Source organism: Heterodontus francisci, chromosome 30 (assembly GCF_036365525.1).
Source record: "Heterodontus francisci isolate sHetFra1 chromosome 30, sHetFra1.hap1, whole genome shotgun sequence".
NCBI classification, from domain to species: domain Eukaryota; kingdom Metazoa; phylum Chordata; class Chondrichthyes; order Heterodontiformes; family Heterodontidae; genus Heterodontus; species Heterodontus francisci.
In genome coordinates, this window is record NC_090400.1 from 14,945,955 (window position 1) to 14,970,827 (window position 24,873).

The 24,873-nt window shown below is 42.6% G+C and overlaps 2 protein-coding genes across 13 annotated transcripts in view; both read left to right on the forward strand.

Moving 5' to 3' along the window:
- The window catches only part of LOC137346475 (transmembrane protease serine 7-like), a 134,498-nt gene extending 132,372 nt beyond the window's left edge, over nt 1-2,126 (forward strand). For all 4 annotated transcript variants that reach the window (XM_068009931.1, XM_068009930.1, XM_068009934.1 and 1 more), the window contains one exon: nt 1,591-2,126. In XM_068009931.1, coding sequence (XP_067866032.1) covers nt 1,591-1,755 — 165 coding nt within the window. In that variant the 3' untranslated portion in view covers nt 1,756-2,126. The remainder of the gene's footprint in view (nt 1-1,590) is intronic.
- Nucleotides 2,127-14,814: 12,688 nt separating this feature from the next.
- LOC137346590 (NADPH--cytochrome P450 reductase-like) overlaps nt 14,815-24,873 on the forward strand; it is a 105,219-nt gene continuing 95,160 nt past the window's right edge. For 3 of the 9 annotated variants that reach the window (XM_068010110.1, XM_068010115.1, XM_068010116.1), the window contains exon 1: nt 15,603-15,669. The gene's annotated coding sequence lies outside the window, so the exon portion shown is untranslated. Of the gene's footprint in view, nt 14,911-15,602; nt 15,670-16,006; nt 16,025-24,399; nt 24,492-24,873 lie in introns of those variants that run through there. The other 6 variants (XM_068010109.1, XM_068010112.1, XM_068010114.1 and 3 more) reach the window with 5 other exon arrangements.

Here is a 24,873-nt window from a genome sequence, read left to right on the forward strand (position 1 = left end):
ATCTTTGGAATTCTCTGCCCCAGAGGGCTGTGGAGGCTCAGTCATTGAGTATGTTCAAGCCTGAGATCGATAGATTTCTACATATTAAAAATATCACGGGATATGAGATAGTGCAGGAAAATGGTATTGAAGTAGAAGATCAGCCATAATCTCATTGAATGGCGGAATGGGCCTGAAGGGCTGAATGGCCTACTCCTGCTCCTATTTCTTATGTTATGTGCCATAGTTCACTGCTAGTGAAAAGGAAACTTTAATGTGATCATCCCTAGATAAGGAAATGCAGTCATTTGGTTTGTTCCTGTGGCTCCCAATGTAAGAAGCTTCCATGTTATGGGTGAGACCCAAATGGAGGCCAACCATTTCCTTAAAGAGAGAGGGAAACTGGCAACCATCTCATACCAGCCCACTATTGCAGAACTTCGAGTAACTAGATTAGCACCAGCGATTGGCAAGTGTGAGGGAACGTAGAGATGCATGGATGCAGCAAGTTAATTAGTAAAGGGCATGGATGCTAATATGGCTAAAGGAACATGTTTAAATGTGGTATTCAGAGAAAGTGGTTAAGCACTGAACTCCCAAGCAGATACATTGCGGTTTAAATTTCAAGTCTTTCTCTGTGTGGACCACCTACCTGATCCCCATTGATGTCTCACTTGGGGAATAAATAGGTCACCACATATAAAACAACAAGATCAAACCAACGTCCTCATTTTACATGGCAATATTGGTTCCTTGGTGCACACTACCATCGTACAACCTTGAGAAAACACATCTCTTGAAAATTTAATAAAGCAACCTTTCCCAGAGAATAATACACTTTTGTTCAACTGATTGCACTTATATTTCCCTTTACTGAAATTAGAGATTCCTATCAAGAGCTTTCACATTAGTGTCATATTGTTCCAATACATTTTTATTGAGCCTCAAATCCTTACAAAAGTCTTTAACTGAATTGGTTTCTTGTAATATTAAACCAAGGTCAGCATTAATATGTGATCTACCAAATAAATTGGCCCTCCATTTAAAAGCTTAGTATTAATAACAACCACACAAAATTACCTCATTAATTCGTGGAAGACGTTTATTTGCTTCTTTGACTAAGTGGGTCAAAGTGAACTTGTTATATACAAGGAGCCAATTCAGTTGTGGACATTGTAAGGATTTGAGACTGGATAATGACTCTGGGTTTAAATATACACCCACGAACTCAGTTGCAGATATGGAAGGAATGGAAATATTTGGGATTCGGTGTAGTGTCACAGCAAGTCCCAGCACTAACATGCAGTGCCATGGGATCGTACGGTGCAAGATGGATCCTCCTTGTTATCGAGTTGTTGTTCCTAACTGTTCACGGTAGGAGCTCACGAAGGGGAGGTCAAGAAGGAACAGCAAAAGGACATTCATCCCTGCATCCTCCCCCCATTCACTCCATGTGAGTATCACAAGTATGGCCCAAGATAATGTTTACCGTGGTAAAACCGATGTGTCTCTGTGAAATAGTTCAGGATGTGTTTTATCTGTGGACAAAATGCATGCAAGGTATCATTAAAGATTTATCAACAGCCAGTGTCTGTTTATGATTCTTCGCAGGATCTCCAAGGAAGTCCCTTGATCTGTGGAAAAACAGGTGAAAGATGGAACTTGGAAGGCAGTGAAACTAGTTGTGACAATAATACAAATTCGAGGAACTACACATCAATCAGGAAATATATACCATGGATCATAAAATACGTTCCAAACATTCCCATTATCTGATACGTGCTCTTCTGCATTATTATATATTAATTTTACTGGACAAAATGAATCTTCCATGAGCATTTACGCAGACTGTCTTTTACATTCATTCTGATTTTAAGGAAGTCATTTACCTGACTTGGTTTTAGGAGGAAATATAACCGTTACTTTGAACTTGGCTCTGTTGTTGCTCATAGCTTCCAAATATGCCATCCAACATACTGTTCCTTCTTGCAGTGTTGGCATCTACACTCATTGGGAGCAATTTTTATGTTGTATTGCAATGTGGGTTTACAGAGATAGAGTAAGTAAATAACATTCATCCTGACAAAAAACCTAATATCGCACCCCTTCCACTCCAGTAGCTGTCACTCATCGTTCAGTCACTGAACTGCTCTGTCCTAGTGTCACTGCAGACTCATGTCTACACACTGAGGGGTAACTTTGGCAGTGTGTTAGTATAAAACAGATGATAGCGAGTCGGCAGCCCATGTTACATCTGTCCCGATTTTTATTTCCATGAAACCACCAAAAATCATGAGAGTTGTAAAACGGGCTGCCAACTCACTATCACTCGTTTCACACTAATGCACAAAGTCAAGGTCTAACCCCATTTCTCTGTTCCCTTCATTTTTATTCATGATTCTTAGTGCACCCCTCCCCCACTTTCTTCTTGGAAAAGAGTGAAAGAATTTTTGTCCCCATATTCTACCACTGCCTTTTAATCATCCACATCCCTTCAATATTTGCCTACATGCAATTTTCCCCTCCCATTGTTTGTGTGCTCCCAGTACTACTGCACCTGAGATTACAATTAAGCAAATACCCAAACTTACACGCTGGGACATGTATCAGTTCTAAACCATTTAGTTCTGATGAAAAGTCATCAACCTGAAATGTTAACTCTGCTTCTCTCTTCACAGATGCTGCCAGACCTGCTGAATATTTCCAGCATCTTCTGTTGTTATTTCAGATTTCTAGCATCTGCAGTATTTGCCCTTGCTTTCCTAAACCATTTAGAACTGATTTACACCAGTACATGACAATTGGCTCCATTGCACCATTTCTGACTCGAACTCATTCCATCCAGGCTCTGAAAACTGTGAAGCTCCTTGTCTTCCTTCTTTTTTCTACCAACTTGTAAAATATAAATTATCCTACAACTTCTTGATTTTTCCTAACCATGGGGATTTTCCATAACGGCTGCCCTGCACTAAACTAGGAAACCAGAAATTTGTTTTTAAGGCACATATATCGTTATTGTTTAAACAGAGCATGCTATATGCTTTAAAGGGCTTAGGCCCCAATATTTACCCGGGGTTAGGATGAGCACAAGTAGTGGGGGAAGAGGGATTTTTCAGTCAGCAACCTGGAAATATGGGTTTTCCAAATTCTGCAGAAATCAACTGCGGGATGTCTGCTAAATGTTTTCAACAGGTTTTTTGCCTGCTAACTCCTAGATTGACCGTCTGCCTGATGTTGGACGGGAAAGCAGCTAGGGAGTGGATGTCAGATCAATAGGAAATCGCCGGGCATTGGGGAGGGCGGGTGGTGGAAGTGGATTGGATATTAGTAGGGGATCGTGTGGGGGAGTGGGACTGACTGGAGAGCCAGCATGGACTCAATGGGCTGAATGGCCTCCTTCTATGCCATAAATGACTCTATTGTGTCGGACATCGCAGAGATGCAGCTGGGGAAGCAAATTTAATATTGTGGGTGGGGGTAGGGTGCGGTCAATTGCAGGGGTCCAATTGCATGGAGGTAAGCTTGTTGGACCTAGGGGTAACACTACTGCTCCTCTTGACCTCCATCAGTGTAATAAAGGCTCTCTTGCCTCCTTTCACCTGCTGGGATTCCTGAGCCCCAGGACTATTAGCTTTTATGTGTTAAAAAATTAAAACCCAGTAAAAATGAAGCCATGCAGCCTCCTTAAAACAATTTCAGTGACCGACCTACCTCCTGAGAGCATTTTGGTTGCCCACTGCCACTCCCACCACCTCCCCTTCCCCCACCCTATGCCATTAAGACCAGAAGTGGGTGGATCAGGATTGGGTTTGAGAATTTAAACATTTTTACCTTCTGACCCATCCTCAACCCACCCTTCCTTGGGCTTCAAAATTCCCCCATATTGTCATTTTCCAAGTGTAGTCCTTGGAAAATCAATGAAAAAAAACAAGTTGGTCTGGGGAGGGTTAATGGTCCATGGGTGAGCATGTTGAGTGGGAAGGGAGACCAACAGCTGTGATGGCCTGGGACTATGAGGAATATGGAAGGTGGCTGTCTGAACTGGCAGCAGGATAGATGGCATTGGTGGAAGGGAGGTCAAGTGAGCTGAATTGGCCTGAGCTCTGGAGCCCTGCAAGGTAGGTGTGGGGAAGGTAGGCCCATAAGAGGACCTGAAGAAAAAGTAAAATGACAGTATTTAAAAATTTAACTTGAAAGAAAGACCAATTAAAAGTTAAAATGTAATCTGTCAATTTAAATAAACTTAACATAAAACTAACTTGATGGAATATCATAAAAGCTTCATAAATTTAAAAGATAAAATTTAGCTAAGACTTGTCTGGGTTCCATTAGAGAAATAGAACTGATAAATGCAACAGTCGCATTCGCCAGTATTGAGGGGTCCTGAAAGGTCGATATTGAAACCCATATAAACTTTACAGTTTAAAAGAAATTCCAGGTGTCACATCCCAAATATTGATCGAACATCGTGACACCACCCAGGAAGCGTGATAAGTAGGACGTATACACTACATCCAAGCCTTTATTAGTATATGAGGGATAATATACTGATATTACAAAAAAGTGTTCATAATTATTGATTAATTTAATCAGGTTTACCAAGAACCAGACTAATTTTTAGTTATGGGCTTTTCTCCAATATTTTTGAAATGTGATTAAAGCTGATGTTAACTCATATTGGGAATCAGGGGAATGCGAGCGCTGAAGTGGACAGGGAACTGCCCTACCCTTCTCAGGAGTGTGAGGCTCGCAAGATTTTAACTCCCAGGGCTCATTCTCACTGGGCTGTTTTACTATGTTAAAAAGATGCTATGTAAATGTAAGTTTTTGTTGTTGCATGCCCAATACTGAACCCCTGCCCGAAGACAGCAGAAATGACATCATCGCCAATGGGAGTGAGTCACAAACTGCCAGAGGGGACTCAGAAATGGTCCCTGCAAAGGGACATATGGATTAGAGCTGGACGTCGGGAAGTCCCTGATAGGGAGGGGGGGTACACCTGGGACAGAGGAGGCCTAAAGTACTCCGGGGTAGGAAGGAGCTACTGCTGCGTACGCTGGTCCTCAAGCAGCCCTTAAGAATTAAAAAAAATACACCTGCCAGGGCCTTCTGTGACCAGAATCCTGCCTGTTGCCAGCTTATTAGTCATGCCCATGTTAATACAGCATGTGGGTGCTGATGACTTCATCCTGATGCAATGGTGCCTTTTAAATGAGACTGCTAAGTCTGTGCAGTGGAACGTGTTCCTGTGCCTGAATTCAGCCAAGTAAAGACAGTAGTGAGCGAGAATGAGTCAAGATCCCGAATCTTACTGCACCCTTCTGTTCTGCCATTTTTTTCTGCCGTATTTGCATCTTTGCCGAAGAGCAAGGGATGGCTAAAATCAGGCCTATAGTTTCTCTAACCAGACTGAGTCACCTATGAAGTGAAACTTGTGTCCTTTACATTCGTGTATGGGTTAGTTAACCCGGCTTTAACAATTCACAAAGTTAACCTACCACATTCTTCCAAAAGGTGCAAAAACCTACAAAAAAGATCCCTGAATATATCCTAAAATAATTTAGTTGGATTTATTTAGTACTTAAATAATACATGGAAATTAAATGATGCGGCAGGATACAGAATTAGCAAAATACTTAAAACAAAATTAGTCCACAAGGTGTTAATATAGGAACTTTAGAATTTATCTTTTACAGCGACCAATAAGCAGCACACTGTTCAGCAACCAACAGGCTTGTCTCTTGGTAAACCTTTCAGATGTAATATTTTTCTTAAAACTTTGAAGTCTTGCCCAATTAAATGACCTAACCTTAATTGTAAATTATACTACAGAATGTCCCTGATGTTACAAGCTTTTCCCGGACTTGGATATTACAACATTCTTCAAAATAAGCAGACAAACTAAGGGCTTAACAGTTATCTCTTGTGAGTGAAATGTTAACATCTAGAAGCTCACCTCTTTTGTTCTATATTTCCCATAATGGCTCAGCATTAGAATTGACTATTCCATTTTTGTCAACCAAAATATGTTAACATTACAAATAAACTATGCCAACCACCAAATCAGTTTTGACTTTATTATTTTATTCACAAAGGCAATGAAACAAACAAAGAAACCCTATTTGGAACAGACATTTCCCATTGAATACACTCATCTTCTACTGTTCAGTCTGATAGGGTACCATTGGATGAGGTCCAACAGGACAATTTCCAAGCATCTGTCCAAACTGCAAGTCAGCAAATTTAGGTAATAATTTCGAACTTCCTATGTGTTGGACATTTGATATCTTGCAGTAATTGCAGAATAATTCTGGTGGATTCTGTGTAGCCATACTCCATGGGTACCCAGGCATGTACGAATGATCAGAACATGGACAAGCAGTCAGAGAGGTCATACACAGTGATCTTACACATCTAGGAACTCTGTCAGAGATAGAACCAGCTCAAGTCAATTTTCAAATCAGATTTACTCTGACATTGCATAAAATAAACCAGCCGAAGATAAGGCACCAAGTTAACAAGTTTGAAACAACTCATAGCAGCTAAATTAAACTAAAAATACAGTAAACTAAATAAGTTAATATTTCAGTATTCCTGCTGAGACCAAACTCCTCACCTGGCCGTCGAACATTCCACTGGACTGCTGCAGCCCAGCGGACCCTCACAGGACAAAATGTACTCATAGGGCACTGTGAGGTCTCTAGTAGGGCAATGTTTGTGCCTAATGACAGCTGATAATGCAAATTATATCAAAGATTGGCTTGATTGAAGCAATGACCATGTATCAGATTGGCTGAATGGGGCTCCCATGGAAACATAGAAAATAGGAGCAGGAGTAGGCCATTTAGCCCTTCGGGCCTGCTCCGCCATTCAAAAAAGATCATGGTTGATCGTCTAACTCAGTACTCTTTTCCTGCTTTCTCCCCATATCACTTGAGCCCTTTGGCATTAAGAAATATATCTATCTCCTTCTTGAAAAAATGTAATGACTTAGCCTCCACTGCCTTCTGCCTTCTGCCTTCTAGAGAATTCCGCAGGTTCACCACCCTCTGAGTGAAGAAATTTCTCCTAATCTCAGTTCTAAATGGCATACCACATATCCTGAGACTGTGTCCCCTGGTTCTGGACTCCCCAGCAATCGGGAACATCCTCCCTGCATCTAGCCTGTCTAGGCCTGTTAGAATTTTATAGGTTTCTATGAGATCCCCTCTTATTCTTCTAAACTCCAGTGAATATTGGCTTAGTCGACCTAATCTCTCCTCATACGTCAATCCTGCCATCCGAGGAATCAGCCTAGTAAATCTTCTTTGCACTCCCTCCATGGCAAGAACATCCTTCCTCAGATAAGGAGACCAAAACTGCACACAATACTCCAGATGTGGTCTCACCAAAGCCCTGTATAACTGCAGTAAGATAGACTTGCTCTTGTACTCAAATCCTTTTGCAACGAAGGCCAACATACCATTCGCCTTCCTAATTGCTTGCTGCACCTGAATGCTTGTTTTCAGTGACTGGTGTACAAGGACACCCAGGTTTCATTGCACCTCCCCCTTTCCCAATCTATAACCATTCAGATAATAATCTGCCTTTTTGTTTTTATAACCAAAATGGAGAACCTCACATTTATCCACGTTATACTGCATCTGCCATGCAATTATCCACTCACCCAAAATGTCCAAATCACATTGGCGCCTCCTTGCATCCTCCTCACAGCTCATGTTTCCCCCCAGCTTTGTGTCATCCGCAAACTTGGAAATGTAACATTCCCATGTCATTGATATATATTGTGAATAGCTGGGGCCCAAGCACTGATCCCTGCGGTACCCCACTAGACACTGCCTGCCACCCGGAAAAAGACCTGTTTATTCCTACTCTCTTGTCTCCTGTCTGTCAACCAATTCTCAATCCATGTCTGTATATTACCCCCAATTCCATGTGCTTTAATTTTGCACACTAACCTCTTATGTGGGACCTTATCAAAAGCCTTCAGAAAATCCAAATACATCACATCCACTGGTTCTCCCTTATCTATTCTACTACTTACAGCCTCAAAAAACTCTAGTAGATTTGTTAAGCATGATTTCCCTTTTGTAAACCCATGCTGACTTTGTCCAATCCTGTTTATGCTTTCTAGGTGTTCTGCTATCACATACTTTATAATAGACTCTAGCATTTTCCCCACTTCTGATGTAAGGCTAACTGCTCTGTAATTCCATGTTTTTTCTCTCCCTACTTTTTTAAATAGTGGGGTTACATTTGCCACCCTCCAATCTGTAGGAACTGCTCTAGAGTCTATAGAATTTTGGAAGATGACCACCAATGCATCCACTATTTCCAGGGCCACTTCCTTTAGTACTCTGGGATGTAGATTATCAGGCCCTGGGGACTTGTCAGCCTTTAACTACATTAATTTCCCAAGCACTATTTTTTTACTAATACTGATTTCCTTCAGTTCCTCCCACTCATTAGACCCTTGGTTCCCTAACATTTCTGAGAGGTTATTTGTGTCCTCCTTTGTGAAGACAGAACCAAAGTATGTGTTTAATTGTTCTGCCATTTCATTGTTCCCCATTATAATTTCCCCCGTTTCTGACTGTAAGGGATCTACATTTGTCCTCACTAATCTTTTTCTCTTCACATATTTATAGAAGCTTTTACAGTCAATTTTTATAGTTCCCGCAAGTTTACTCTCATACACTAATTTCCCCTGCTTAATCAACCTCTTTGTCCTACTTTGCTGAATTCTAAATTGCTCCCAATCCTCAGACTTGCTGATTTTTCTGGCAATTTTATATGCCTCTTCTTTGCATCTAATACTATCCCTAATTTCTTTTATAAGTCACGGTTGAGCCACCTTTCTGGTTTTATTTTTGCACCAGACAGGAATGAACAATTGTTGTAATTCATGCACACGTTCTTTAAATGTTATCCATTGCCTATCCACCGTCAACCCTTTTAGTAAAGTTCCCCAATCTACCATAGCCAACTCGCGCCTCATACCTTCGTAGTTTCCTTTATTTAGATTCAGAACCCTAGTTTTGGATTCAACTACTTCACTTTCCATCTTAATGAAGAATTCTATCACATTATGGTCGCTCCTCCCCAAGGGACCCCGCACAACAAGATTGTTAATTAATCCTTTCTCATTGCACAATACCCAGTCTAGGATAGCCTGTTCTCTAGTTCGTTCCTCAACGTATTGGTCTAAAAAACCATCACATACACACTCCAGGAAATCCTCCTCCACAGTATTATTGCTATTTTTGTTTGACCAATCTATATGTAGATTAAAGTCACCCATGATTACAGTTGTACCCTTAATGCATGGATCTCTAATTTCCTGTTTAATGCCATCCCTTACATCTCCACTACTGTTTGGGGGCCTATAGTCAACCCCACCAACATTTTCTGCCCCTTGGTGTTTCTTAGCTCCACCCATACAGATGCCACATCATGATTTTCCGAGCCATTATCCTTCCTCACTATTGCATTGATTTCTTTATTTACTAACAACACTACATCACCTCCTTTCCCTTTTTGCCTGTCCTTCCTAAATATTGAATAACCCTGGATTTCAGTTCCTATCCTTGGTCACCCTGCAGCCATGTGTCCGTAATCGCAACAATATCATAACCGTTTCTATCTATTTGCGCTGTTAATCTACCTTATTGCGAATGCTCCACGCATTAAGACACAATGCCTTTAGACTTGTCTTTTTTATATTGTTAGTCATCTTAGCTTTATTTTGCACTGTGGCTTCATTTGTTTCTCGCCCTTGATTTCTCTGCCTTCCACTTTTGCTTCTTACCTTTCTGTCTTTCATTTCTATCCTTCTTCCCCTTCCTCTGTCTCCCTGCTCAGATTCCCATCCCCTGCCATTCTAATTTAAACCTTCCCTGACAGCACTTGTAAACACCAACCACCCCCGCCCAGATGCAACCCATCCAGCTTGTATTGGTCCCACCTTCCCCAGAACCTGTCCCAATGTCCCAGGAATCTGAATCCCTCCCCGCTACACCATTTCTCAAGCAACATATTCATCTGATATCTCCTGCTATTTGTGCTCTTGCTAGCATGTGGCACTGGTAGTAATTCTGAGATTACTACCTTTGAGGTCCTACATTTTAATTTATGTCCTAACTCCCTATATTTAACTTGTAGGACCTCATCCCTTTTGTTACGTATGTCATTGGTACCGATATGTACCATGACAACTGGCCCGTCACAATGCCCTGCAGCCGCTCAGAGACATCCTTCACCCTAGCACCAGGGAGGCAACATACCATCCTGCAGTCTCTTTTGCGGCCGCAGAAATGCCTGTCTGTTACCTTTACGATTGAATCCCCTATCACTATAGCCCTGCCACTCTTCTTCCTCCCCTCCTGTGCAGCAGAGCCACTAATAGTGCCATGAACTTGGCTCTTGCTGCTTTCCCCTGAGCCATCTCCCCCAACAATATCCAAATCGGTATATCTATTAGAGAGGGGGATGGCCACAGGGGACTCCTGCATTACCTGCCTTTCCCTACTCTGCCTGATGGTCACTCATTCCCTTTCTGCCTTTGCAGCATTTGTCGGTGGTGTGACCACCTCGGTAATGTGTTATCCCTGACGATCTCAGCATCGTGGATGCTCCACAGTGAATCCACCCGCAGCTCAAGCTCCTTAATGCGGGTAGCCAGTAGCTGCAGATGGATACACCTCCTGCACACAGTCGTCAGGGACACTGGAAGCGTCCCTGATTTCCCGCATAGCGCAGGAGGAGCATATGATGGGTGCGAGCTTTCTTGCCATGAATTATCTTTAGATTACTTAGTGACTCCCTTGAATTAAAAAATACTAATTACGCTAGGGGCCTTGTTCTACTCCAAACACTACCAACTACAGTCTAAAATCCTTACCTTTACTTTTGAAGCTACTGATAAATCCTACTAAAAATCAATACAGTTCACTAGTTAAAATAATCCTTACTCAAACAAAAAGTGACTGACTTGTTCCTTATTATTAAGCTATTTACACACACACCCGAACAGTAGTGTACTAACTCAGCTATTTAGAGTTTTTATTTATTCAGAGATACAGCACTGAAACTGGCCCTTCGGCCCACCGAGTCTGTGCCGACCATCAACCACCCATTTATACTAATCCTACATTAACCCCATATTCCTACCACATCCCCCCTTCCCTCAATTTCCCTACCACCTACCTATACTAGGGGCAATTTATAATGGCCAATTTACCTATCAACCTGTAAGTCTTTTCAGTGGTAGGAAACCGGAGCACCCGGCGAAAACCCACGCAGTCACAGGGAGAACTTGCAAACTCCACACAGGTAGTACCCAGAATTGAACCCGGGTCCCTGGAGCTGTGAGGCTGCGGTGCTAACCACTGCGCCACTGTGCTGCCCCTAACAGTAGTTACTCACCAACCAATCACCTTGCAGCTTTTCTGTGATGTCACTCTTCACTTTATTTTCAAACTCCTAAGCGCCTGGACTCCTCTCCATTGCTCTCCCGGAAGGTAAGTGCTCTAGGCTGCGGTCCTCGGGCTCTATTTATCCGCTCCTCGCTCTGTGTTCTTCCCGCAGGTCCACTCCTCTCCACTGCTCTCCCGGAAGGTAAGTGCTCTAGGCTGCGGTCCTCGGGCTCTATTTATCCGCTCCTTGCTCCGTGTTCTTCCCGCAGGTCCGCTCCTCTCTGCTGCTCTCCCGGAAGGTAAGTGCTTTAGGCCGCGATCCTTGGGCTCTATTTATCCGCTCCTTGCTCCATGTTCTTCCCGCAGTTCCGCTCCTCTCTGCTGCTCTCCCGGAAGGTAAGTGCTTTAGGCCACGGTCCTTGGGCTCTATTTATCCGCTCCTTTCTCCGTGTTCTTCCCGCAGGTCCGCTCCTCTCCCGGAAGGTAAGTGCTCTAGGCTGCGATCCTCGGGCTCTATTTATCCGCTCCTCACTCCGTGTTCTTCCTGCTTATCTGCTCCGCTCCTGGAAGGTAAGTCCCACCTACAAAATGAATTACTTCCCACTCTCTTCTAGGTCCCAAACACCTGCTTATCATTTTTTTCATGCATGTTGCAGAATCTCCCAAATGTTCCCTCCCAGCCCATTCTGGTAGTCACCTTTGATCTGGCATTTACTGATTGCGATCTTGCTGGTTAACCTGAGCTTTCAAAAAGATACAATATGCAAAATGAGTAAATTGCAAAAGTGAATTGGATTAAAAACATACAGAGTATGGAGGAGACACGCAGGATAGAAAGTGGAGACAGAAGAAAGTAGTCTTACGTAAAGAATATTGAGAAAAAGAGAGATCTATAGAATCAACATCACCATGGACAGGGAGAAGATGAAGGAGAGAAAGTGAGACAGAATGTTAGAGATTGGGAAGACTAACAGAGACACAGTAACAGTTTGTATACATGAGCAACAACAGAAGTCAACCACAAACAAAACAATTTGCACTCAAATACTGCCCTTAGCTCAGTGAAATGTAGCAAAGGACTTCACAAGAACAATTGGACTCCAAGCAAGAGTTGTAAGAACAGTAAAAGATGACAAAAAGCATGGTTAAAGCAGTAGTCTATGAGTAGGTTTTTAAAAGTGGGAGATGTGGCAAGGGGTTGTCAGCACATATCTGGAAGCTGAATCCAAGTTCATTGGTGTGAAGAGATGCAGCATGTAGATGAGGAATCGATGGGACTCATAATGAACATGGCACATGCCAAATGTGACCATAAAGGTAGATAGGCATGCAGTAAAGACTTATATTTATGCAGCACATTACACAATGTTAGGGCATCCCAAATCACTTTATAGAACTTTACTTCTGAAAGGTAGTGTAGTCACTGGTGTAGTGTAAGGGCAGCTGATTTGCAAACAGCAGGCTCCCACAAGTAGCAAACACAAACTACAGTAGTGCTGGTTAAATGTTGGTCAGAACATAACTCTGAAATAGTGCCACAAGACATTTTACATCCACTACGCAAAAGAGTAGGTGGGTGACTCGGTTTAACACCTTATCCAAAAGACAGTGCCTCCGGCAGTGCTGCACTGGAGTGTCAGCCAAGATGGAACATGTCGCCAACGGATATAATAAAAGCAAAATACTGCAGATGCTGGAAATCTGAAATAAAAACAAGAAATGCTGGAAATACACAGCAGGTCTGGCAGCATCTGTGGAGAGAGAAGCTGAGTTAACCGAGTTTCAGGTTAGTGACCCTTCTTCAGAACTGACAAATATTAGAAATGTAAAAGGTTTTAAAGCAAGTAAAGCGGGGGTGGGGCAAGATGTAACAAAAGAGCTGTTGATAAGACTAGGTCACAGAGAATAACTGACCAGAAGGTCATGGAACAAAGGCAAACTGTATGTTAATGGTGTGCTGAAAGACAAAGCATTAGTGCAGAGAGGGTGTGAATTGACTGTAAAGCACAAAGCACTCCAAGCACAAACATTAATTTTTTTTTTAAAAAACAGAAAGTGGGTAGGCACAGTAGAAACAAACAAAACACACTAAAAAACCTAAAATAAAATAACCAAATAAAAAAGAAAAAATAACTCAACATAAAATGGGGGACCCATCATGCTCTGAAATTATTAAATTCAATGTTCAGTCTGGCAGGCTGTAGCGTGCCTAATCGGTAAATGAGATGCTGTTCCTCGAGCTTGCGTTGATGTTCGCTGGAACACTGCAGCAATCCCAGGACAGAGATGTGAGCATGAGAGTGGGGGTTGTTGAAATGGCAAGCAACTGGAAGCTCGGGGTCATGCTTACGGACTGAGCGGAAGTGTTCCACAAAGCGGTCTCCCAATCTGCGTTTGGTCTCCCCAATGTAGAGGAGACCACATTGTGAGCAGCGAATACAGTATACTACATTGAAAGAAGTACATGTAAGTTGCTGCTTCACCCGAAAGGAGTGTTTGGGGCCTGGGATAGTGAGGAGAGAGGAGGTAAATGGGCAAGTATTACACCTCCTGCGATTGCAGGGGAAGGTGACGAGGTGGTGGGGGTAATGGAGGAGTGGACCAGGGTGTCGCGGAGGGAACGATCCCTTGGGAACGCTGACAGGGGAAGGGAGGGGAAGATGCGTTTGGTAGTGGCATCACGCTGGATGTGGCGGATGATGGTCCTTTGGATGTGGAGGCTGGTGGGGTGGAAAGTGAAATGTCGCCAACTGAGTCATGTTGAGACTACACCCAGGAAAAGATAACAGCAGTCAACTCATACATTAAATATTTGAACAAATCAACTCCTATTAGTTTGTAAGTTAGCAAATATATACTTTATTAGTACCCTCTCCTCCCCAGACTAAGCCCCTAGACCTTCAGCGCCACATTCACTCATTCAGCATTAATCAGCAATTTCCTTCAACTTATTCCCCACTTGGCCAACTTGTCAGCCTACGTCACCATATCTCCAGCACCACTCCTGATACTGGGGAGGGTGAATAATTCAAGTCACTATTATAAGATTGCATTTATTGTCAACCAAATTTCTTCCACCTCAAAATAAATATTTTCTATTATAATTATACAGCTTATTCTCAAGGTTTAGATCTGAGTGGGTTAACTGTTTCAAGGTCAGTCTATATAGTTCCCCCCTCTCCTACAGTGGCTCATTCCGTACCTTAGGGGCGGAGCGAAGAGTATGTGGAATGTACTATTATTTTATAGAGGGAGGATTTATAATATAATCCCTAGTAATTAAAGAAAATGCATCGTATTTGAATCAGACCATGGTTTTAATTCTTTGATCTATAAAACTATTATTAATTTTTCCCTGATGAATGAAATCCTGCTTTATTAGTTGAGGGCAGTGCGTGCTTTCTCCCTCCCTTGCCCCCCGCGGTGCGGCTCGAGCTGCCCTGCGTGCTGGGGGGATGGTCGCCTTGAAGCTGCAGCCACGGTTGTTCCTGCCATTGATTAGCTTTGCTCTCTGACTGTAAGTACTGTTCTTGTCCGCTTGCTCACCGGGTTATGCGCCTTCGCCGCCTCATCAATAACAGGTAGCGGTGCAGTTTGGGCTTCCCGTCCGGTCGGGCTGAGAGGAGTGTCGGCCGATGGTGTCCGCGGGGTCTTAGCGCCGTGGGGCCGATGATGGTCGCATCACCTTCCCTTCGGGAAGCGGAGGCTGCTTGGTTTTAGTTTGGGTCATCTTTGGCTCTGTACATGTCCCCTGTCTGCGGACCAAGGTGGGGTCAGGTATTGCGCAACTCCACACAAGTCCATGGTCACAAGGAAACTTGGTGTTTTGCCCATGGCAGGTCTTCCCTGGTGTGTTGTCTCCAGGTCTGGAAGGTGCCCGTCACCCCCTCAACTGTCACAAGTATAGAAAATAAAGAGGTGTGTTGTTTTAGAAAGTGTCTGCCAACCTGCAAACTTTCTTCGTCAAACTATAATTATTGGTCTGGCAGCATCTGTGGAGAGAGAAACAGTTGACGTTTCAGATCTGTGACCTTTCATCACCTTTCTGATGAAAAGCCTTGAAAAGACTTGAAACGTTAACTCTTTCTTCACCGATGTTGCCAGACCTGTTGAGTATTTCCAGCACTTTGTTTTTGTTTGAGATTTCCAGCATCTGCAATATTTTGCTTTTATATAATTACATTCTGGTTAATCTTGGGACCTGTTTAGGATCGGGATTATCTGAGTTGGTGACCCTGAGCCCTTTCCAAACTCCTTGTCTTTTTGGGTCGCTTGGGTGAGTGCTGTGAAACTTAAGATTCTTGTTCCCCTTTAATTTGCCTCAGTCTTTCCTCACAGATACGTAACAGGAGCTTTGTGATCTGATTTATGATTTATCCATCAACTAGGCAGCAGCCCTGTCCAAACTTCCAAGTCAAGTAGTAAGGAAGCGATGCAAATGTACAATAGAATGTGGGTTGTCCGGGCTTGGTTGGCCAGATTGCTAAGGCTGGAAGCCAAAGTCGATGTGCTTGAATAGCCTTGACAGACCAAGTTAGTAACTAAATATCATAACTGTGTTCCACAGCTCAACCTACCTGCAAGAAAGACTACTGGAGATTGACGAGTACAGATTCCGCCTCATCAGACATGTTGGTGTTAGCATGATTTGTCTGTTTTATAATGAATTGGAATTTTGTCATTTATAATGACTGATCAGTATCTTGTATTAGAGACCAATAGCAGATCGCAGGAACAGGAGTAGGCCGTTCAGTCCTCCAGCTTGTTCTGTCATTTAGTGAAATCTTAGCTCTTATCTACCTTGGTTCTGTAACTCTTAATATCCTTTCCTAACCAAAGTCCATCAGTCTGAGTTTTGAAACTTTCGATTGAGCTAGTCTCAGTGGCCTTTTGAAGGAGGAAAATTCCAGATTTCGACTACTCATTGTGTAAAGAAGTGCTTCCTGATATTACTCCTGAATGGTCTGGCTCTAATTGTCAGGTTATGCCTCCTTGTTCTGGACACACCAGCCAGAGGAAATAGGGTGTACAGAGAGAAAAATCAACCTGCTTTAATCATTTTGAGCACCACAATTAATCCCTTTAACTTGCAGAGAGTGGTTGGTATGTGGAACTTGTGACCATAGAAAGTGACTGAGGCGAATAATGTATATCAGGGGTCACCAACATGTCGATCACCAGCTATCAGTAGCTCATGTTGGCCTTTGAGTAGTTTACATAATGCTTCTGATTGCTCATGTCATCCTACCAGTATTAATCCAATTGAGCCAGTGGCGAATTGGGGGGTGGGGGGGGGGAGAGAGCGGGGTGGCAGTTGGCAAACGCTGGGGGAGTGGCGAATGAGCGGTGGGTTGGGGGGCTCCCAGCGGCGAACGTTAGGGGGGGCTCCCAGCGGCTAACGTTGGGGGCAGAGTGGCGAGCTGGGGAGTGATTGGTGGGGGGCGGGGTGCGGTGCGGAATGAGCGACAACTAGCGAGCAGGCTGGGGTGGGGGGGTGGCGCGAAGAGAAGCAGCTACTGGGGGAAGGGCTTTTTGTGCCAGATTGAGCAGAGCCATCTTTATTACTGGTAGCTGCCTGAGACAGTGTGGATGTTTGTCATTTGCACATGTGTGAGTAGTGTGCCACCTAGTAGTGGCGTTGTCCGCAAACGCGTTCTTTTCTTTTATCAGAAGTAGTTCTCACTCAGGAAAAGGTTTGTGACTTCTGACGTAGAAGCTTTCAAAAGGAAACTAGATGAGTACATGAGAGAATAGGTGAATAGAGAGATAGAAAGGCTGAAGTGAGATAGATGGAATTGGAAGAGATTCATGTGGAGGTGTATTGTGAAGCAGTATGTAAATCAGTAAATACAGAACACAAACCACTGACCACCTCCAGGCGCGTATCCATTGTCTCTCGAGATAAGGAGGCCCAAAAGAAAGAAAAAAGAAAAGAACAGAATTGAGGTGTGAAAGACTTGTACTGCCTGATTTAATCAATATGTTTAACACATGCCTTTGTAACGAACCTCCCTGGTATTTGGAAATGGTCAGCTTTATTTGTGATATATGCGGTTGCCTCTGTTACGCATGCATGGTGACTGTATATTTTTTTTAAAGCTGAGCTTCTAAATAAGGGGCAAAAGTGTTTGATTTGGCTTAAGTAGGAAGTTTTGTCCTGATGGCCATTATAGATTAGAAAAATGTTGAGAAAGATCTGTACTTATATATCTGTTGACAAGTTCTAGCCAGAAAAAGACAATACTGTTTGAAGTTGTTTCACTAGATTGTTGTATACAAAATGTTGGTTGGCCCTGTTTTTGAAAAGTTTGGAAATTTCAGAAGTGGGGAGCATCATATAAACTGATACTTTCTTTGCAGAGGGGAAGGGTTATTACTAGCTGGACTTTATTTGAAGGGTACAGATAGTTTTTGTATGAATGTCCAAGCAAAAGAACCTGAATTTAATGCATATGATTCATTATACTGATGGTTATCACGAGTATCTGCATTAAATTATTATTTGTTTCACATAATGTGGTTAGTCTTTGCTGTTCATATTTTCTTGAGTAGCAGCAATCTTATACCCGTATTTAAATGTAGGGACCAATCAGATGCTAAGAGAAGCTTTCCTAATGTTACATTGCCCTTGTACAGTGCTGTCAGTCTTGGCCCCTGCCAACCACTGTCCAATTCCTGGCCTCCCCACCTGGGCAGCAATCGTGGTGGAATCTTTTTTACTCGGGCCCGGTGCTTGCTCAGCCTGCCTGTCTCCCTGCCTGCTTGCCCAGTGCACCTCCCCCACCACTCTACCAGTCTACCTCGCTTCCCCCAGGTGCAGAGCCGCAGCCTCTTCCCTTCAATGTTCAGATAGATAGTTAACATCAGTAATAGGCCAGTTATAAAAAAGCCTATTTGTACCTTTTTAGAATGTAGTATAGCTGAAACTAAATAAAGATTTTCTTCCAGAATCTTTATATATTTTTAATATTCTCAGGATGTGGATGTCACTGCCAAGGTCAGAATTTATTGCCCATCCCTAGTTGCCATGACTGAGTGGCATGTGAAGCCAATTCGTAGGGCAGTTAAAAGTCAGCTACAATGGTGTGGGACTGGAGTCACGTATAGGTCAGACTGGGTAAGGAGAGCAGATTTCCTTCCTTAAAGGACATTTAATAAACCAGTTTATACACTAATCTGATATCTTCATGGTCAACTCTTTAGTAACGTTTTATTTTTAAACTGCCAGAATGGAATTTGAGCTTGCATTCTCTGGAATACTAATCCAGTAATTTAACACCTATACTACTGTATGTTGGACAATTTATTTGTTGCCTGAGCTCTGTCTTCTGAGGTGTTAGTGGTATCCTGGCAAATGCTGAAGCCGTGTTTTTCACAATCTGATAATATGTAAGTGTAGTAGTTATGTTACTGGACTAGTAATCTAGAGACTTGTACTAATGATCTACAGACATGAGTTCAAGTTCCACCATAGCAGCTGGGGAATTTAAATTCAATTAATTAAATAAGTTTGGAATAAAAAACTAGCATTAGTAATGGTGACTACGAAACTACCGGATTATCTTAAAAATCCATCTGGTTCACTAATGTCCTGGTCTGGCCCGGCCCATATATGACTCCAGACCCACAGCAATGTGGTTGACTCTTAACTGCCCTGTGAAATGGCCTAGCCATTTGTATTCAAGAAGACTATTCACCACCACCATCTCAAGGGCAAATAGGGATGGGTTTTAAATGCTGGCATAGCCGGTGATGCCCACATCCCGTAAATGAATTTTTAAAAACAGTTATACTTGCTGTTTTACAGTTTTGTCAGGCCTCCATCTAACCTCAACCCTAGCCTGAAACTATCATCCCAACTTGCTTCCTAGATTAATCCTTTGCATCAGCTTTGATGCGTTGCAGTTAACTATTTATTAATAACTCTTGGTGCATCATTCTCTAAAGTTTGATTCAGCTAGATAAGGAGCGAATTTTAGCTTAAAATCAGTTTTCTTATATTGTACAGTATATGAAGCTTCCACTGTATAATAAAATCGTGGAATATGGTTTGTGACAAATGTAAAGTGGTTGAAACGGTCGCAGTAAAGGAGGAGGTGATAGTGATATTGGATAGGATAAAAATAGATAAAGAGGAGGTACTTAAAAGGTTGGGAGTCCTCAAAGTAGAAAAGTCTGGATGGGATGCAGTCTGGGTTATTGAGTGAAGTAAGGGTTGAAATTGTGAGGTGCTAGCTAAAGTCTTCCAATTCTTTATAGATATAGGGGTTGTGCCAGAGGATTGAAGGATTGCAAATGTTATACTACTGTTTTTTTGAAGAAAAGGGAGTGGAATAACCCTGGCAACTTAACGTCAGCAGTGGGGAAACTTTTGAGGCAACAATCCAGGACAAAGTTAATTGGCATTTGGAAAAGTATGGGCTAATAAATGAGTCAGCACTGATTTGTTAAAGGCTAATTGTGTTTGACAGACTTGATTGAGTTCTTTAAAGTAATGGACAGAGTTGATGAGCATAGTGCAGTTTATGTTCATATATGGACTTATAAAGGCATTTGACAAAATAACACACAATAGACTTGTTCGCAAAATTTGAAGTCTATGGGATTAAGGGACAATAGCAGTATGGATATGACATTGCTTAAGGGACAGGAGATAGACAATTTTTTTTCAGAATGGAGGGAAGTATACAGTGGTATGGCCCATAGGTCAGTATTAGGATCACAATTCTTTGATGTAAATGAATGACTTGGACTTGGACTAGTGTGTAATTTCGAAGCAGATGACAAACTTAAAGATGTAGTAAACAATGAGGAGAATGGTAACAGACTGCAGGGAGACATAGACTGGTGAAATGCGCAGACACATAGGTTAAATTTAAGGCAGTGAGGTGTGAAGTAATACATTTTGGTAGGAAGAACAGGGAGAGGCAAATAGTGAGTGAGTGCAGAAGATGAGGACAAAAACAAAAGTCAGAAGTAACCAGAGAGACAGATCTGTTTGTCCTGAGCAGCACCACAGGAGAAATTTGTTATCTGTTTACCTGCAATAACCTGAGCAGGTGCACTTTGCTGTGAACCGTAAACAAAGACTCACTGAATAGCTGCTGCAGTGGTGGCCAGTAGCAGCTTGAACCTGACTACTGGCAGTGAACTTGTGGTCTTAACATCACATTTCATGCTTGTGCAAATAAGGTGATGTAATCCACCATCTCAACACCCTGGTATAAGTTCATGTTGGTCTATTCTGTGCAAGAGTGAAAACTGTCAAACTCCACAACTTGAAGGAAGGTTTCTTTTACAAACTGAAACTGCAGTACACCTTGTGTAGGAAATATTCAATTGTTTATTGCTTATGAATTAAATATTTGTTATTCATAACCTGAGATAATGTCTTTATTGGGCAGTCCTAGCTGGGCAAACAGCAGCAGCAAGTGCTCTGTGCGAATCAGCTGTGAAGTTATAGCTGGTTAAGGCTGGGCAGAATCCCTGGAGAGTGAAATCCCTAAGCCTTGTCATCCTGCATCTAAGCTTTTGAGACATGGCTATGTGTGCCATGTGCTCTCATACCAGGTAAACTAACTCTACCTGTGAGAATTTCACGATAACTATCTTAGGAGACTCTTAAGTGTGGTAATGGGATTCTGTGCTGATTTAAAATCAACTTTACTTGAAATGATTCCGCAGTTATTTGAAAATTAAATTTGGGTATGATGAACAGCTGGTGAGAGTTTTGTGTTGACTTGTTGATCAGATAACTGCATTAATGGACTTTTATTAAGCTTTCTTCCTCAATTTATTTCAATCTTCATGATTGTATTTGTAATAGTTTTTAAAAAAATATTATGGATGCTGCTAAGTTGCCCTTCTCATCCACCACTCCAGAGAGGAAAGAAGCTCCTCCTTTGAGTTTAGGGGAGGAAGTGGAAATGATGGGGGGCGGTGGGGGTGAGAAAGACAGCTGTCCCTGGGCTGTATGACTGCTAGCAGCCAGCTTTGAGTAACACTGCTGGAGGAGTCAAAGGATGTTGCCTTCTCTTCGTGGCTATGAAGAAAATGAGAAGGACTCATACCTTCAAAAATGAAATTGTCCAACATATCTGGCAATTGAAGCGCTTCATTATTGAAAGGATTTAAAACAATGGAAAAATGCAGCAAAGGTTCACTGGAATATTACCAGGACAAAAGAACACAGACATGTATTTATAAAGCACTTTTCACAACCTCAGGATGTCCCAGTGAAGTATTTAGGAAATGTAGCATCTATTATAATATAGGAAACTTGGCAGCCAATTTGCGCATAGCGAGGTCCAACAAACAGCAATGAAATCACCATGTAATCTGTTTTCGAGATATTGAGGGTTTAAGTACTGGCCAGGACACTGAGAACGCCTTGCTCTTATTTGAAATTGGACGCGAGAGGGCAGATGAGACCTCTGCTAATCGTCTCATCTGAAAAGCAGCAATCCTTCAGCACTACACCTGGCTTATGTGCTCAAGTTTCTGGAATGGGACTTGAACCAATGACCTTCAGACTCGGATGTGAGCGTGTTACCTCTGAGCCACAGCTGATATGTATGAGGGGTTAACCACAAAGTGTCACTTGAGAAGTTGAAGAGTTTTTATCCACTTGAGCTGAGAAGATTTGGGGGTGACCTGACAGAAGCCTTCAAGCATATAAAGTATTGTGATAAAATCAGTAGCAATGGATTGCACTGACCAGTGAAAACAATGATAAGGAGAAAGCGCCAATTTAAGATAACTAATAACAAAAGGTCTGTCATCTCCCTTTTAATTCCATTTCTCTCTGTGCTGCAAACCATTGTTGAAGCAGAGTCCATAAATTCATTTTTTTTAAAATTGATGGTTGCTTGAAAAAGAACACCAAAAAGTATAGGAGTGAGCAACAGAGTGGGATTGGAGTAAGTGGCTCATGTGGCTATAATACCAGCACAAACTTGATGGGCCAATTGGCCAATTTTCTGTGTTGTAACATTCAGTTCTTTTTCTTTTTCTTTCTTTTGGGCCTCCTTATCTCGAGAGACAATGGATACGCGCCTGGAGGTGGTCAGTGGTTTGTGAAGCAGCGCCTGGAGTGGCTATAAAGGCCAATTCTGGAGTGACAGGCTCTTCCACAGGTGCTGCAGAGAAATTTGTTTGTTGGGGCTGTTGCACAGTTGGCTCTCCCCTTGCGCCTCTGTCTTTTTTCCTGCCAACTACTAAGTCTCTTCGACTCGCCACAATTTAGCCCTGTCTTTATGGCTGCCCGCCAGCTCTGGCGAATGCTGGCAACTGACTCCCACGACTTGTGATCAATGTCACACGATTTCATGTCGCGTTTGCAGACGTCTTTATAACGGAGACATGGACGGCCGGTGGGTCTGATACCAGTGGCGAGCTCGCTGTACAATGTGTCTTTGGGGATCCTGCCATCTTCCATGCGGCTCACATGGCCAAGCCATCTCAAGCGCCGCTGACTCAGTAGTGTGTATAAGCTGGGGATGTTGGCCGCTTCAAGGACTTCTGTGTTGGAGATATAGTCCTGCCACCTGATGCCAAGTATTCTCCGAAGGCAGCGAAGATGGAATGAATTGAGACGTCGCTCTTGGCTGGCATACGTTGTCCAGGCCTCGCTGCCGTAGAGCAAGGTACTGAGGACACAGGCCTGATACACTCGGACTTTTGTGTTCCGTGTCAGTGCGCCATTTTCCCACACTCTCTTGGCCAGTCTGAACATAGCAGTGGAAGCCTTACCCATGCGCTTGTTGATTTCTGCATCTAGAGACAGGTTACTGGTGATAGTTGAGCCTAGGTAGGTGAACTCTTGAACCACTTCCAGAGCGTGGTCGCCAATATTGATGGATGGAGCATTTCTGACATCCTGCCCCATGATGTTCGTTTTCTTGAGGCTGATGGTTAGGCCAAATTCAGTGAAGTTATATTAATGCAAAAGCTGGGCAGTTCTGTCTCTAGTTGATAGTTTGCATGAGATATTACATTACAATAGATGTATTGAGTTTAAAGGTAGATCAGAAAGGCAAGGATTGAAATTACATTTTTAAAAAATGAGTTGCATGTCTGTAATTCTATAACCTGATAGATACAGTGAGAAAGAAGGTAAGTGAGGCTGTGAGCCTGGTTTACTTTGGAATGCTGCTCGGCTAGTTTTTGCTCACCTCGAAGAACTATGCACTGTAATTGTTCTCAAAGGTCATGCACCCCAACAGGGCATATTATTCAGCCATACAAAGATGTCTTGTTAATCTGAGATATCTTGGTCTGTGCTGTATTTCAGCAGTGACAGTGGTGTTACAATTAACCTCTGTGTCCCTAGGGCAGTTGAAGGAGAAAATCTGCCATAGTTCTCTGTACTGCCTGCTATTTAATGACCTCTGCTGTAAAGTGTGCTTTTGTGGTCTCAATCCAGGAGAGGTCTAGACTTGCCGGTATACCTGTATGAAGATTGGTTAGGGGGAGAGTGAGGCATTTGAGGATAGCTGGTTCCTTCGGAACCTTGCATCAGCACAAGTCAGTGGCTTAAGGAGGGGAAAGAATTGAGATGGAGGAAAGACATAAATGGTTCATGTCTTTGTTTTACGAATTGGAAGTGTTGATTAAGCAGAGCTGGTTCTCTTGAAATGCATAATAACAAATTTCCAGAAAACTGGCAAATCTAACAAAAGGAATCACTTTGCTATTAGCATTGCAAAACATGTCCTCAGCTGATTGATTAAGTGTGTTTAAGTTGCAGAGTTTATACTGGCAACTGAAGTTCATAGTTTGCCTACAGTTTGATTCCAGTTCTGTACAAATGAGTTGTGAGACTTACCACTGCACTGGACTTTCAGCGATGATGTAAATTTTCAAGATAGTTTTTGAATTTTTCTCCCTACTGCTGCTGAATTTAGGAAGATTTCTGTTTTCAGGTACAGTTGATAGAAAATAGTGTGTGTTTTCGCTAGCTCTTTAGGTTAATTTCTCCCCTCTATTTTTCCCATCACAAGGATCATTCTTTGACTGGGAAGATGAATGGAGACCCTCTTCCCTTTTATATCTGATGTCTGCTTGGCTGCCTCCAACCTCCTCACTCGCAATGCTGAGGTTGGGAATCCACTGTGCATGAAATCTTAAATACCTTGAAATCTGGTATCTATTATCACTGTGTTAGAGGGCCATATCTAGAATAAAAGCAGAAATGCTGGGAACACTCCAAAGGTCAGGCAGCATCTGCGCTTCCGGTCATCCTCCATTATCAATACCTGCTGTCTGAGAAAATGGGAGCTGTGGTTTAATTCTAAAGTTTAGTCAATATTCAAGCTTAAAGCCTGTAAAATACCGAATAGAAAGATGAGGTCCTGTTCCTTAAGCTTGCATTGAGCATCCTTGGAACAGTATAGGAGGCCAAGGACAGAGAGGAACATTCCCTCTAATTTTTTTTTTTGTTGTGCACTGCCTATTCATTTAAGTGCATGGGAGTTTTACA